We start from the raw sequence: 15,380 nt of genomic DNA, 5'->3' as shown, positions 1-15,380 counted from the left end.
GGAGGGTGCCACGTGCTTGAAACATCCCCCCCACACATCCCAAGGTTGTGTGCACATAGAGGAGAACACACACAGTCCCGGGCACATAGTAGGGAGTTTTTCCAGTAAGGGTCTGAGTAGGTTTCAAGTTAATGTTTATCTCAACTTCTCATTGGATACCCACCCATTGGGCGCCAGGCATTGGTGTGGGGGTAGTACATGCCTTTTCAGAGAAGGTCCATTGTTGACAGGATTTCTGTGTTGGGTGTATCCACATGTGAGTGTTACTTTGTGGGTTGTTTTGTTTTTTAAGTCTTGCCTTGCCCCTGCCCCTGACTTCACTCCCTTCAAGCTAAAGGCCTCTCTTTGGCCAGTGGCCAAAGATCCCTCATCCATTAGCCCGAGAGCTCCCAAGGAACAGGGCTGGTCTCTGACATGACCTCAGTGCTTGAGGGTTGCTTCGCTCTAGGGGGCGAGGGGAGGCGGAGAGGGGGAACTGAGCTAGAAGAGCTCCCTTTTCCTTGACAGAGGTGTCTCCCCCACCCCCACCGTTGGTCCTTAGCTGAGCACGCACTTTCTCCTGGAGGCAGCAGCAGCAGGACCCAGGGGCGTCTCCCCTGGACGTCACCTGGAGAGGAAGGACGAGCCTGGGAGCGTTGCACACCGGGCACTCCCCCGCCGCCCAGCACACACACCCCAGCGCCCTCCTGGCAGCCACAGTGCCCTGCAGCTCGCGTCTGAGCGGCGGCCTGCGGAGTGGGTGGCGCAGGCCAGGGGTGGTATATCCTGTCTGACGGAGGGCGGGTCCGGCCAGTGCCTACTGAGGGACGAGCCGGGGCGGAGGCGCCAGGAGCAGCAGCCGGGAGCCCTCACGCGGACCAGCGCTCTATGGCCATAGGGAGCCGCTGAGAGGAGAACAGGCTCTCGCTCGCACCCCGGCTCGGCTCGCACTCTCGCTCCCCTGGCCCGCACTCGCACTCTCGGCTCCCCTGGCCCGCGCCTCCCGCCACCATGAACCACTCTCCGCTCAAGACTGCGCTGGCGTACGAATGCTTCCAGGACCAGGACAACTCCACGCTCGCTTTGCCCTCTGACCAAAAGATGAAGACCGGCACGTCGGGCAGGCAGCGCGTGCAGGAGCAAGTGATGATGACCGTCAAACGGCAGAAGTCCAAGTCTTCCCAGTCGTCCACCTTGAGTCACTCCAACCGAGGTAAAAGCGCGCGGGCGCACGCGGCGCCCTTGGGACGGTGCGTCCCTCCCGCCGCGCTTCCGTCGCCCTGTTGGGGACTGAATGTCAGCCCGCTCTGACGGAGTCTGTGAAGAGTGCCCACATCTAGCAGTCAGGCCATTGCCACAGGGTGGCCCCCGCCGCCCCCAGCTAGCCTGCTGCTGGGGATTGATGGCACGTTGTGGGTCAGGATGGGTAGCTCACTGGGGGACACAGCTGGGATTAACTCCTGAATCCAGATGGCTCTCTTTTCCCAGTCCTGCTTCAGGGGCACCAGCCTCCGATTATCTTCAAGTGTCTGTCCTAAAGTTTCAGACCCGGGTGCTCTCGCCTACCTCTCTCCACATCCTCTCATTCACGTTCCTCAGGCTTCGCAATCGTCAAAACCGGACTTGCGCCCAGGAGGAGAGAGACAATAACCCTAGCGAAGGTGGTGTTTGAAGGAGGAAAGGGAGCAACTCAATTACTGTGATGGAGTTTGGTTCAGGAGAGGCATTATGGAATGGGGGGTCAGGGAGCGCCCTCTACACACACACACACACACACACACACACACACTAGTCCCTGGGATCCCTTGATATTTTACAGTCTCTAACCAAACCAAAGATGCAAATCTGACTAAGAGACTATCATGGGGCCAGTTCTCTCTTACCAAGGAAGGAGGTGTGAGTGCTCGCTCTCTTTCTCTAATCCTTAATACAGAGCCCCCTTCCCGACCCACCTTAAGTAGAAAATAGTGTCAAACCGGACCCAAAATGGATTGGGGGGGGACCACTCCCAGTCTCAACTGAGCCCTCTTAACAGTGAGTTTGGGCTTCCAGTCCTGTCCAACCCCTGCCCCACCACCTGGTGTGTGAGTGACAAGCCTCAGTTTGGGGGAGGCCAGGAGAAAGGAACTAGGTCCCTGAAGCTGAAGGTGGAAAGTGCACCTGACAAGGTGTTACAGGTGGGAATTTTAGAGTGAAATTTTCACACAAAGGATTCCCAGTAAGAAATATGCTAACCTTTGGTTAACAAATATCATTAGCAAAACTTGTTTTTATTATTTAACCAAAGGCATAAAATGCTAATAAAAGTCCAGGTCAAACAAGCCATGCTTATAGAGACCTGGCTGGGGGAGGGGGAGGGCGATAGGGGAAAGGGACAGGAAAAAACAAAGGAAGTAGACTTCTGCCAACCCTTCAGCGTGCCAGCAGGCCCACACTCTCTGCCCCTGGCATGTGTCCTCTTTCCTCTGTTCCCTAGTGATCCCTTGGTAGAACTAAGGAAGAGAAAATGGCTGTTGGCACACTCTGCCACCTCCCACACCAAAAAGCTCTGCTGCTCCCGGTGCCCTTTGCCCCTGTCTGGGCGCCTGGCACCTCTCCTAACAGATGCGCACTCCCTTGCTTAACTCCCCTTTTATTTACCGCCTTTGTCACTGCTTCATTTGAAAGCAGGTTTGGAGTGACAAAGGGCCTCCTGGAGCCACAGCCCAGGGCACAGCTTAAGGCCACCTACTCCTCTCTGCTTAATGCCTAACCTTGTCCCTTTCCACCCCCCACTTCCCACCCCCTCCCCCCTGCTCTACCTGTCTCAGCTTCCAGATCCTAGAGCCAGGAAAATCTCAAACCTGGGTTCAGGGCCCAAACATCCCTTCTCCCTAACCTATCAGGGTGTTCCTTGACATCTGTCATCTCAAAGTGCTGCTTCTAGCTTGGGCTTTGTGGGTAGCCATCTGATGATGTCTCTACCAAAGGTCCCCCAAGGGGATTCATCCAGGTGAAGGCTTAGGGCTGACCCTGATGCCTCCTAGTGCATACTTGTCCAGAAACTCTCCTGGAACTGGCCCTGTGGGTGTGTCTGCTCTAACCTCAGCCTCTGGGGAGGTTCCCAAAGGGGGCCAGTTCTCCCAGCTGGAATAGGCGGTTGGGGCACTTGGAGCTGGTGCAGCTGGTTTATCTGGCTTTGTTTTCGTCAGATTTCTCTGTCCTCTTCATCTGAAACGCCCAAGTGTGTGTCTACTGCACAGCCATTCTGCACTCTCTTTCTCCTGGTGATTTCCATGCCAGGAGCCTGCTTTCCATGTTGGCAGAGATCAGTTGGCAGCCATGGAAGGTCTCTGCTCCCTGGACAGTTGAATTCTCACATAATCTTCTCCTGGAACAGAACACTGCTTTCGGTAGGGTCTGGAGCTCCTTGCTTCATACCCAGAGCCTCTTTGTTAGAACCCACACTCTAAAGAAAGCTGGCCCCACCCAAGGGGTTGCTCGGCAAAATGGCCACTGTTCCTTGTGCCCCTGGTGAACAGCCAGGCAAAACTTACCAATAGCCCTGGTGCTTAGAAGAGGCTTTTTTTCCTCAGACCCTCATCCGTCAGGCCCACCCTTACCACCTTCTCTTTAGGAAGGGAAATTTGAGCTGTTAAGGGCCGGATAAGGAAGCTAGCACCATTTTAATGTATGTATCTACTTATTCTCTCCTTATTCGTGGGAGGCCAGATCCTTCAACTTTGTCATGAAGTCCCCAAGAGGGCCATAAGACCATGCAGAGGGAGGTTGCTATCTACTCAAGGGATGTCCATGAAGTAGCTCTCCTATATGCTCAGGGTGTTCCTTTGTGTGTCAGAGTGCCAGGTATATGTCTTCCTGATGATGTGGGAAATAAGAAGCAACTGGTGTGTGTGTGTGTGTGTGTGTGTGTGTGTGTGTGTGTGTGTGTGTGTGTGGGAGAGAGAGAGAGAGAGAGAGAGAGAGAGAGAGAGAGAGAGAGATCTGTTCAGCAAGAGATCTTTACTGGGGAGTATTGATGTTTCTAAGGGTGAGAAAGACTCCTGTGGTTATTGATAACAAGCTGTCTTGTGAAGGTAAAGAGCTGACAGTCTCCTTTCAGATGGGTACACTGCATCTGGAAGCTCTCCCTTCAACTTATCCCATATCTCGTTTGATTCAAGCACAACAACAGCCACCACGACACGCAGATCACACACAAAGTTTCGTAAAAGGAGCTTTCTTCTATTGCTTCTTCCAAAGTATCTACCATGACCAGCATTTTAACCGCATGGTGCTGGCTTCTTAACGAACTGTCTGTGCGTCTAAATCCCCATCTCGGGCCAGAACTTCTTCCTTCTCCCTTCAGTGGGTACTTCCCACTAAAAGACAGAACCTTTACTCCTCCGTGAGCAGAGACTGGGTTTTGGCTGGATTTGAGGAGGTGCCTGCTAACCCTCCAAGCTTCCCGCCTGTTCAGGCTCTGCAGTCTCATGCCCACTCCTGCGTGCCCTGTAAGGGCAGCCTTGGGCGGCCCTGCCTTTGGTGACTTGCGTGTTTGTATTTGTCTGTGTCTCAGCATGAATCCCTGCCAGAGGAAGGTTCTGCTCATTCCATCCTTAAAAGCTGCCCTGTCCTGGCCACGGACTACAGGTAGACACCACTGTGGGGTTGTTTTCTCAGGCACCAAGCTGAGATGAGAGATGCTAAAGGGCATTTGTGTTTAAGCGTGTTCCAGAGGCAAAACATACTAATTAAACTTCAAATGAACCAATTCTGTTTCTTTACCATGTATCTTGGCTTGAAGTTGGGGTTTTAGCCAATATTTCTGTTGACCTGTTACAACACATGCAAAAATGTGGAGTATCCCAGGGCGTTTCATAGTAAGTGCTGCTTGTTTTCCTGGATCCTGTCCTCTGCTCAGCTCCCTGGCAGAGTTTGTAAAAATATATTGGAGGGTAGAATATGGGAGCGGTGGCCACACTGCCAGGTAACCCTGTGGGGGGCTGCCTGCCCAAATTGCAAATACTAGCATGCCATTTATTCTAGGCTTAAGAATCTGAAAAGTGCTTCTGTGATGGGGTATGGCATGTGTGTTGTATACATGTACATACATTCTTCACATGGATATATATGTTGTAGACATACAGTTACTCTATACACATGGACATGTGCAATTACATATATACACATACTACAATACACATGAAGATAGACATATATGCACATACATATATATGCACATTTGACAATATTCATACACAATGTATATATATATATATATATATATATACACACACATACATACAAACACCACACACATGAACTTGTAAACATTTAGCAATGTATATATGTCTATATACATGTATTTTACATTATGAATATATCTCCACATATGAATAAATGCATTTGTTATACATATCTATTCACAGATACACACACAACACATCTCGTGCGTGCACATGTACAAATACACACTAGCACATAGCGTAGGCATGTACACACACCACCCCTTGAGCTTGCACTGTGGCAGGAGCCCAGCTTGGCTGTTACTATTCTCCTCTATGCAGTCTCCAACAAGTCAGTACCTTTCTCTGGGTCTCTGCAGCTGTGAATTAGGTAAGAGCATATCAAAAGTGCTTTGTGCCCTTTGGAAATAGATTTATAATCCTCTCCCTCTGTAAAGACTTTGCCCAAACTGCCTGTGGCTGTCTTTCAAAGTGACTGAAGACTTCCTAACTGTTTCGTCTCTCTAGTAAATATCCTAGCTAGCCTACAAAAATTAAAGTTCTCGTCACCTAATCGCAAACTTGGGTGCAGGTTCTAAAAAAATCCCATTTTTAGAAAACAAGTACCTAGGCCCCGCTGTCTGTTCTGATTTAGTCGGTCTGAAAGCTGGCACTCTAAAACCTTCATTCGCTGACTCTGCCATATATCAAAGTTCAGAATTATGATCCCAGTCCCCACCCTGCACTCATGTCGGACCAGCCCAAGGACTGAACCTGACATGCCATTCACTCATTCTTGCTCCCCTAGAGGAGTGGTTCCGACGTGATGGGTTTTACTCCTGACCACAGCTGAGTTCCCCTCTAACCCTTTCCTACGCTTACCCACCACACTATCTATACCAGGTCTGTTCAACAACACGGGTCTGGGCTCTACCTGAGCTGTGGGTTCAGTTGAAGCCACACAGGTCCTATCAGATAGAACAGGTACCATCAGAGCTGGCTTTAACCATTGCTCAGCAAAGTCTGCAGGAGCCTTATGAGGCTGGGGAGAGGGTGCCTAATGAGGGCAGCATGGTATGTGTGGGCCTTTCTGCTGTATGCCCAGGAAGAAGCCAAGAACCACAGCAGAGAGTGTTTGATGAAGTTGTACTGAACTCTTCGCCCTCCCTGGGATCCTGAGAATGCCAGAGGAGGAGAAGCATTGGTCCTGCTCCCTGTGGCCTGGGGGAGGTTCAGAGAGCAGAGTAACACAAGTCATCCTGGGACCCTTGATCATTTGTTCACACAGGGAGAGTGGGGTTCCTTCCCACTCTCGAATATCTCTTAGGGGTAGTGTCTCGAATATGTCTTCCAAGACGTTCTCTCTATTGCCTCATTTAAATTCCTCTTGTTGTGTCTGCTTGTGGAGTACCATGGATGAAGAGAGCTCTGGGGCAGGGGTGGGTAAGGACCTTTTCAAAGCTGAAAGATTATAGGCTTCTTTCTCAAGATCTTTATAGTGAGGAAGAGATGAGCTTGATTTGGGCGTAGAAGTAGGAAGATGTGTCAGCCGTACGGGAGACAGATAGAGCTTCCTTCTGACGAGTCCGGCTTAGCAAAGGAGAGGTTTGGGAGAAGGGAAATGGAGGCATTTCAGGTGCCGTCTACCCTGAGGGCTGCCTGTTAAGTCAGGCAGGCCTTGTCCTGGGGATCTTTGTGACATAGAAGCTTATCCTGGGGACGGAGGTGAGGTGTCTCTAGTTTAAGTACAAAATCCCTTGCTTAGAGAGCCCCCAGCTTTCTGGAAGAAGAGCATGAATAGGTGCTTGGATGGATAGACACACAGACACACAGACACATAGACATGCACACAGTCGTACAGACCCCACACTCCAAGAAATGTACCAGTCAACATAGATAGAGTAAGTGCAGCCATTGGACCCAGGTCTCATGCTGTTGTGATAGAGGTTTGGAATATTAAAAGATGTATAGGTAAAAAATAAAAATAAATAAATTTTTAAAATAATAAAATTATGTGTGTGTATATACACACACACACACACACATACCCACATATATTTATATGGAGAGAGAGAGATAGGTGGAAACATCTGTAGCTTATTTTTGTGCAGAGTATTAAATGCAGACAGGGGGTTGGCTCGAGAAGAGAAAGAATGCTTCAAGTGCTGTGGGTGTGACTGTTTGAAAGCTTGAAAGGGGAAAAGGCTGAGTTGCCCCTCCCATGCTTACCTGCCTTTCAAAGATTCTGTAGCCCGAAAAGCTTGGGTTGCCCATATGACACACGAAAGCCAGCCAGTTTCGTCCAAGGCACAGAACAGAAGATGAGCACTGGGGGAGCTGCACAGGAGCACAGTACACTGTCTGACACGGTTCCACCCAGTGCAATTCTACGCTGACAGGGGCTGAGACAGAGAGCTCATGTTGTTTGTGGATCAGGGGAACTCTGATATTCTAAGGTGTTGGGTTCTGTGTGTAGGCAGCTGTGTCCTGATGATGTTGCCCACGTGGAGATGGCTGCCAGCCATCCAAGAAGCCAACATCATTTTGTTCATGGCAAGTGAACCCATGTAGAGAAGAGTGGGCGGGCAGACGCTTGTCAGGATGGACAGTATGATTCTGAGGGGTAACTGTACATTCAGATGTCCTCCCTTTACCTCCACACCCAGGATAAAGGATCTTTCTCAAGGACACGGACTTGGGCATTTGTAATTTCATACAGCCTCCTCTCTTGTTCCAGCTAACACTACCCTCAAAGAACATTTGGGGTAGAGGAGGCCCTGGTTGATAGAATTCTAAGACTCTAATCTCATTTGGCATGAAATGGGGGTCTTGAGCCTCTAGGTACCAGAGTACCTTTTCCCACAGGACTGGCTGACTGGACAGGGGAGGAAAAGTGGCCCCAAAATGTCCAGCTCAGGCCAGTTTGGCCAAGCCACAAAGAGAGCAGTGCCTAGGAAAACAGAGCTAAGATTCTGGCCTTGTAAAGGTACCTGCAGTGTCCAGTCCTAGAGATAGTACAGGCATGAGCTGTATAGGCAGCAGATGGGGGTACGGCTAGTCAAGATAGGCTTCCCAGGCGTGAGTTTTGTAGAAGTGGAGAGACCAGGAGGAGAGTGAGCAGTCATGGTTACGCTTGCAGAGGAGCACTGCATTCTTGCTGTAGAACTCATTCTCTAGGGGGCAGAGCTTACCATCCAGGCACCCTGGAGTCAGGAGAGAAGGCTGCCTCCCTCCCTCTCACAGGGATCCAGGCAGCTCCCTAATTGCAGATAGGTTTTGAAGGGTGCCTTCGGGGTTGCCTGAAAGGAACAAGCATTTGTGGATGGGGTTTCACCTGAGTCACTTGGAGGCATGGGGACTAGCTCTGGGGAGAAGAGAGCATCACTTCCTCTGCTTCCATCTGTCCGTGTGTCCATGCGTCCATTTCTGCCTCTGTGGCATGGCTCCTACTTCGCCTGGAGGATGTATAAGAGGACAGCCAGGCTGGGGAAGGGTATGGGAAGGCGAGGAGCTTCATATGACCTACAGGGATCAGGTCACGCTGGTAGATTCTCTCTCGCTGGGGTGGAGGCCTGGGTGGGAGCCTCCAGGAGACTATTCTTAAAGTAGGAGGCCTCCCCGGGGCTTTGTTGAAGTATCTGTCACCACCCCAGAGTTTCCATCTGGAAGTAGCTGGCTGACCCTTACCTGCCCTTTGGGGAGAAATGCCTGCTCAAGAGATGAGAGCCAAGCAGACACTGGCCTGCCAAGCTTTAGAGGAGATGACAGACACAGACTGGATCAAGGCGGGTGAGACCTGGACGTCAGCTCCTTGGAGTCCTGATTGCATCTGTGCCTGGCTAGGACCCCCTTCTCTAGTGACCAAGTCCATAGGCTCCCTCCTGTTCCTTATGGCAACACGGTTTGTCTGAAGGAGCAGCTGCAGTTTGGACGGGGTCAGGAGCAAACCTGCAGAGGGCTGGGAGTGAGTCAGAGGCTTTGTGGACCGGGCAGAATCCTAAGACTTCATTTTTAGGGGAAGGCATGGACCTGGATCCTATGGGGTGGGATTTTGGGGACTCTATGGACAGAAAGCCTCTGGGACAATCCTGAGGTAGGAGGCAGAGAAGGCGGGATCAGTCTCAGTTGTCAGCCCATGAAAGCTGAGCCTTATCTTAGAGAAGTTTCTCTGGATGCATCAGGCATATGTCACTATAATTCCGTAGCCATGAAGCTCTCAAAGTGTATAGACCATTTAGGATACAGAGAAGGAGACTTTTACAGGAAAAAGAAGCTGAGGCCCAGAGAGAGTTTATGAGCCAGGCCAGGACCAATTTTAGCATATTTAGGCTTCTGGGAAAACTACCACCACCAATATTCCTGTCCTGTCCACCCTCGAAGAAGAGGAATTGGAGTCAAGGGAAATCCCTTTGTTATGGATCTCGAGCTGGGACAGAGGAGGTGGCCGCAGGCAGGATGCTGACCCAATTCTTAACCGTCTCACTTGTTCTTGTTCCCAATTCAGACCATCTAGTTCCCCAAAAATGACCTAGAGCTGGGTGGCTTGGCAGAAGTGGAAGGGTTAATGTCAAGGGAGGTCAAGGTCCAGCCCTCCTCCTTAGACAGGGTTTCTGATGGGGGATCCCAAACATCACCTTCGAGGGAAAGAATGTGCACCACTCTCAGAAGGCGCTCACCTGCCTGCTCGCCTTTACTTCCAGAGGCTACATTTAATGAGTGTGAGCAAGCCTTGCTATGGATACAATGGCCAGAGAACCATGGGCTTGTCTGTCTTGGAGCTTCCAAGGTAGCCAAGGAAGCAGGACACCAGGTGGCTCACTGACTTCAGGTACAGCAGCAGGATATAGCAGAGATCAGAGTGATTTGCTCTGAGCAAGGTTGCTCAGTGGGGGTTTCCTGAAGAAGCCTTTGCCTTGACCCTGGCTTTGAGAGATTTATCACAGGGCAATGCTATGTCACTGCAACTGATGTTTCATGACACTAGGATCTCAAACAGACCAGCTTGCTTGAGGTTGAGGCTGTGTTGTAATACCCACCCCCCCTCCTGCCATTCTGAGAAAGAGAAGGAAGATGGGTTCCTACTCAAACCCCAGACCCAGCCTGCTTTCTGTGATTCAAAGCCACTTCGCCGCTAATAACCCTAATGACACTCTGTCCTCCCGCAGAGCCTGTCATTTGTGGGTCCCCAAGCACTGTGAAAACATTAATTAATCCTCACTGGCCCTTTGAGGTTGATCATTGTTCCCCGATTACCAGCCAGGGGACCTCAGAGGAGAAGGAAGGGGCAGGTTACCAGATCATCTGTGGGGGCTGGGCTCAGGTTTGAATTCACAGTCCTGACAGAAGCGGACTCTAAACAGTTTGCACTGCTGTGAGGCTCTGACCTTGAAGCTCTGAACCTGGGATGTCGAGATCTTGCCTTCCTTCCCCAAGTGGGCATCTCCTCTTTGTGGAGCATGGACTTGTGATCCCCTGGGTCGGAACTGCTGTCCTCCAAGGCTCTCCAGGACAGCTCCTGACCTGTAGGTGTCAATGTCTCCCAGGGGGGTCTAAGAGCAGGCTGGTGGTTCTTTGGTGGGCCATGGGTATGGTGGATATGGAAAGAGGTGGCATGGCCATCAGATGATGAGCCAGTCTCCATTCTTCAGCAGGAACTCAGACAGTTTCCCTCCACAGAAGTTGTGGACCTGGCTGTGTGTGCAGGGAGCACAGGAGCAGAGATGGATGACCATCATCCCTGTCCTAACCGTCCTTCTCTGCCCTGCAGGTTCCATGTATGATGGGCTGGCTGACAATTACAACAACTACGGCACCACGAGTAGAAGCAGCTACTTCTCCAAGTTCCAGGCAGGGAATGGCTCGTGGGGATATCCGGTAAGGAACTCCATCATGAAAGATCTAGAACGTTTGTGGGCATGGCCTGGGGTTCCCGATGGAGAGAGCTTTCACTAGTTGCTCAAAAAGAGGAATGCAGACTTCAGTCTGTCAGTCAGGATTGCAATCTGGGTTGTTGGCTTAGCCACTGCCTCAGAGGGGACTATGTGCAATCTCCTTTAGTGCTGATTGGGTATTTCTGAGTATCCCATGAGAATGTTTTAGAGAAAGCATTTTTTAAGAGTTTATTTCCCAATTTTTCTGATTTGATCAGGATATATGAGAAGTTTGTATTCTGGTTCTTTGTAGACAGAGGTTTTCGGGGGGGGGGGGGGGTCATGAAGTATTTTCTCTTTTCATGTGTACTGGTGATCAAAGAAGTGCCCAGAAATCCCCTGAGATCAGGAGAACATGACGCTTCTGCAAAGCTGGCCTTCTAGGAATAAAGCTTTGCTTGGGTTTCCTGGTCAGAGAAGTTTGGGTTCAGATTCAAGCTCTGCCATTCACTGAGCTTGTGTCTTTGGGGTTCGACTTCCAGGACTTAAGTTTCTCACAAGTCTAGCAGATATAACAAAGACTTCTTGGGTTTGTTGGCAAGAGTAAATGAAGTAATATGCATAAAAAACAGATGAAAATTCTCAAGGTTTAAAAAAAATTAAAGTAGGTGGAGATAATTCTAGACCCTTTAATCCTGGTTCTGGCTCTGTCTTCCCCTCTACGCACCTGTCTATTTCCTGAGATACCTACAGAGCTGAGCTCTATACAAAGCACTGTGTTGTGTGCTCTGGATACAGTCGTGTGAATCAGCATATCCCCGGATATTCCAGAACCAGGGATATCGGGCTATGCAGCCCCCAAGGTTTCCCAGAGTCCTCAAGTTCCACAATTTTTGTTTATTTTTGCTAATTTCAACATTAACCTGCGTTGTCCTTGGGAATCCTTTTGTCAAGCTCCCAAAACATTGAATAAGCCAGGATAAAAGATTCACCCCCACCCCACCCCCAAGCAGAGCTGGGGTGGGTCTTCTAGGGATACAGGATCAGCAGCATTTGTTTTGAACAAATGATCACGGATGCACCTCCAAGTTGCTAAAGGTCCTGGGGTCCTGTGCAGGAAGAGTGGGCAGTTTGTGAATTTTGGGTTCTTTAACGATGGCTCGATTTCCTTTCTTTGTCTGTATCTCTCATGGGTGTTGTGGATCGCAGACAAAAGAAATGCAGGAACTCAGTCCGCTACAAATTCATTTCTTGTCCTTTTTTGGGCCATTTCTATAGGTGGTCACTCTCAGAATAACAAAGTTAGAGGATCAAACTGAAATAATTTGCAGAGCACTCGTAGATTCAAAAGAGCTTTAACACAAAGGGTGATGATGCCCAGAAAGATGCGGAAAACGCCTAATGATGCAGAATAAAGGGGTTGGGTAAAGCCTCCAGAAGGCAAAAAACTGGACCTATTGATCCAAGTGATTAATCATGCCCTGTGTGCCCAGGCTAGAGCTTAGGGTTTTCTAAGCTGTTTCCACTCTCCTCTGAGACTCTGGATAAAATAGTAAAGTCTGAGTATCAGTTTTCCCCTCCACAAAATGAGACTTATACTACCAGTTTTTCTACTTCATTCCCGTGTAACTATCATGCTACATTAACTGTGTTATCAAATGAAGAGTGTAACCATGGAAATGTGGGAGGAGGTGTTTCTAAAATGCCTCATATGGCCCATGACTTTCTAACACGTTCTTATAATTAACTCAATCCTTAGCTGTCTCGCTTACCTTTTATGTTCCCAAATGGCCCCCACATCTCCTTGTGCCCATTTTCTGACAACCACTGAAAATCCCTTTTCTTCCCCGAGCCCCAAGGCCCAACCCTCTTCACTCCTTTGCTGGCAACACTGCAGACATGACTCATGACAGGGTAGCTGCTGAGGCTTGTCCCGTCTCCTCTCAGTTCAGGAGAGGCTATGGGAACGGGGAAGAGCTGAGCACACACGAGGATTTGGCAGAGGGAGGGGGCTGAGTCGGGAGGAAGTAGAGTAATTGATATTGGAGCCAGACGTATAATCAGCCACGCACTGAGCAAAACCAAATGGGGTCCAGATTGAGAGAGGAAAAGAGTGGGAAACACAGCAATAGTGATCTGTGGTGTGAGAAAGCCATGTGCCTGTGGGATTTTTCCCATGGTTGATACAACTGGCATGGAATGTTGTATGTCCCACCCTCTTGTGAAACCAATATGGCAGCCCAAAGAAGGGAATACGGGAGGAGGGTGTGGCTCATCTGGATGAGCATTGTCAGCATGTTTTCAGGAGTTGCTAAGGGCTGGTGAAGGACCATTTCCTACAGATACATCCTATTCATTTAGTAGGTCAGCCAGCTGGCATTGAGTGACTGCAGGGCACAGCATCATGTGACGCACATTGCAGATGATACTGCAAAGACTCACTTTGCCCTCAGTGAACTTCAAGTCAAGTTGGGAGAAGCAAAGGTCAGCAGAAATAAAGACAGTGGTTTCTGTGCTGGAGAATGACACCAGCATCCTGCTCAAATGTTTCTAGAGCCTGTAGACGTTTTTTGTTTGTTTGTTTTTTTGTTTTGGGGATTTTGTTTTGTTTTGTTTTGTTGTTTTTTTTCGAGACAGGGTTTCTCTGTATAGCCCCGGCTGTCTTAGAACTCACTTTGTAGACCAGGCTGGCCTCGAACTCAGAAATCCGCCTGCCTCTGCCTCCTGAGTGCTAGGATTAAAGCTGTAGATGTTTTGAAATGAAACTGTTTTCCGTGTGTCTTAGAAGCCATCTTGGTACCAATATCATTTCCTTAAGATCCTGTTACATCAAACACAGTATTGCCTGCTTTGAGCTCTTCATTCTTCAGAGTTGATTGTGATTCCAAAATATCTCACCATTCTCAAATAACTAAGGCTTTATCCCTAGTGAGTAAATATTCTCTTTAAATATAGAGTAGGCAATAGAATAGGCACATTCTACAAGAAAATTGTAACTATAATTTGAAATTAGTAGCGTTACTTTATAGTCTGAATCATCAACAGCCTTCTAGTTTAAAAAAAATCTTTTGTGTTTTATCAATGACCAATTATATTACAAGTTTTAGGAAACTGAATATAAAGAGTCTTATAATTAAGGGTATGAAGTGAGTCTGACATACAAAAAAGCATCTAGGGGCTTAAGGAAAAGACTGGTCCAAGGCAAACCATTCGCCTCAGCATCACCCTACTGACTATGGGTCACTCCAGCCGCCTTCTCCAGAGACAAAATATCACCTGCAAGACAGTGTTAAGGCCCAAGAGTCCTACAGGCCTCTAGAAGAAGGAGGAATCTGTGACTTGAGACAAAGAATGTCCCCACACCTGACATCTCAGATGGGCTGACTCTGTGCCCATCCCAGTTCTCAGAGCCAGACCAGCAGACAGACAAAGCACCAGTGGATTTTACAGGTAGGAAACTCAGGTCCAGAGATGATAAATGATTCACTGAAGGTCCCACAGATGCCTAAGAGTGTGGTGCCCTAGATCCCTGACCTACGACCCGCTCACCTGGAAGACTGGTCTTCCTTATTCTAGGGACTTACACGTTTTGTGAGGTCGAGTGTAGCCATCTCCATAGATTTCTATGTGTCAACAACGCATCCATGTTTGAGGAACTCACAAGATGTCTCCAAATTCAACCCCTTTCATTCCTCTCTTCCCCAGCCTTTCAGCCAGTTCTCTCCTTGGGAGAGTCTAATGCCAACAGGAGAAGGAAGGGAACGGCCATAGTTTCTCTTCCTAGACTCAAGTTTTCTTCACTTGGCAATGATCATTAATGGGAAAGTCATAGTAAACTTAGGAGGTAAAATACAAACGCTAACTATTTGGGACATAATTGAAATAATTTTTAAAAGATTTATTTACTTATTTATTTATTTAATGTACATTGGTGTTTTTGCCTGTATGCATGTCTATGCGAGGGTGTTAGATCCCCAGAACTGGAGTTACAGACAGTTGTGAGCTGCCATATAAGTGCTGAGAATGGAACCAGGCTCCTCTGGAGGAGCAACCAGCACTCTTAACCGCTGAAGGATCTCTCCAGCCCCCATCTTTGTTGCTGGTGTTGTGTTGTGTTATGTTGTTTTGTTTTGTTTTGTTTTGTTTTGTTTTGTTTTGTTTTGTTTTATGAGACAGGGATTCTCTGTGTATCCTTAGCTGTCCTGGAACTCACTCTGTAAGCCAGGCTGGCCTCAAACTCAGAGATTCCCCTGCCTCTGCCTCTGCCTCTGCCTCTGCCTCTGCCTCTGCCTCTGCCTCTGCCTCTGCCTCTGCCTCTGCCTCT

At 48.9% G+C, this 15,380-nt stretch overlaps 1 protein-coding gene across 1 annotated transcript in view; it reads left to right on the top strand.

Annotated features, from left to right (window-relative positions):
* Nucleotides 1-827: 827 nt before the first annotated feature.
* The window catches only part of Pkp1 (plakophilin 1), a 47,801-nt gene continuing 33,248 nt past the window's right edge, over nucleotides 828-15,380 (top strand). The window contains exons 1-2 of the mRNA XM_021168142.2: nucleotides 828-1,192; nucleotides 10,954-11,060. Coding sequence (XP_021023801.1) covers nucleotides 991-1,192; nucleotides 10,954-11,060 — 309 coding nt within the window. The 5' untranslated portion in view covers nucleotides 828-990. The remainder of the gene's footprint in view (nucleotides 1,193-10,953; nucleotides 11,061-15,380) is intronic.

Source organism: Mus caroli, chromosome 1 (assembly GCF_900094665.2).
Source record: "Mus caroli chromosome 1, CAROLI_EIJ_v1.1, whole genome shotgun sequence".
NCBI lineage: Eukaryota > Metazoa > Chordata > Mammalia > Rodentia > Muridae > Mus > Mus caroli.
Note: the sequence above shows the minus strand (reverse complement) of the source record. Positions and strands in the feature narration are given on the sequence as shown.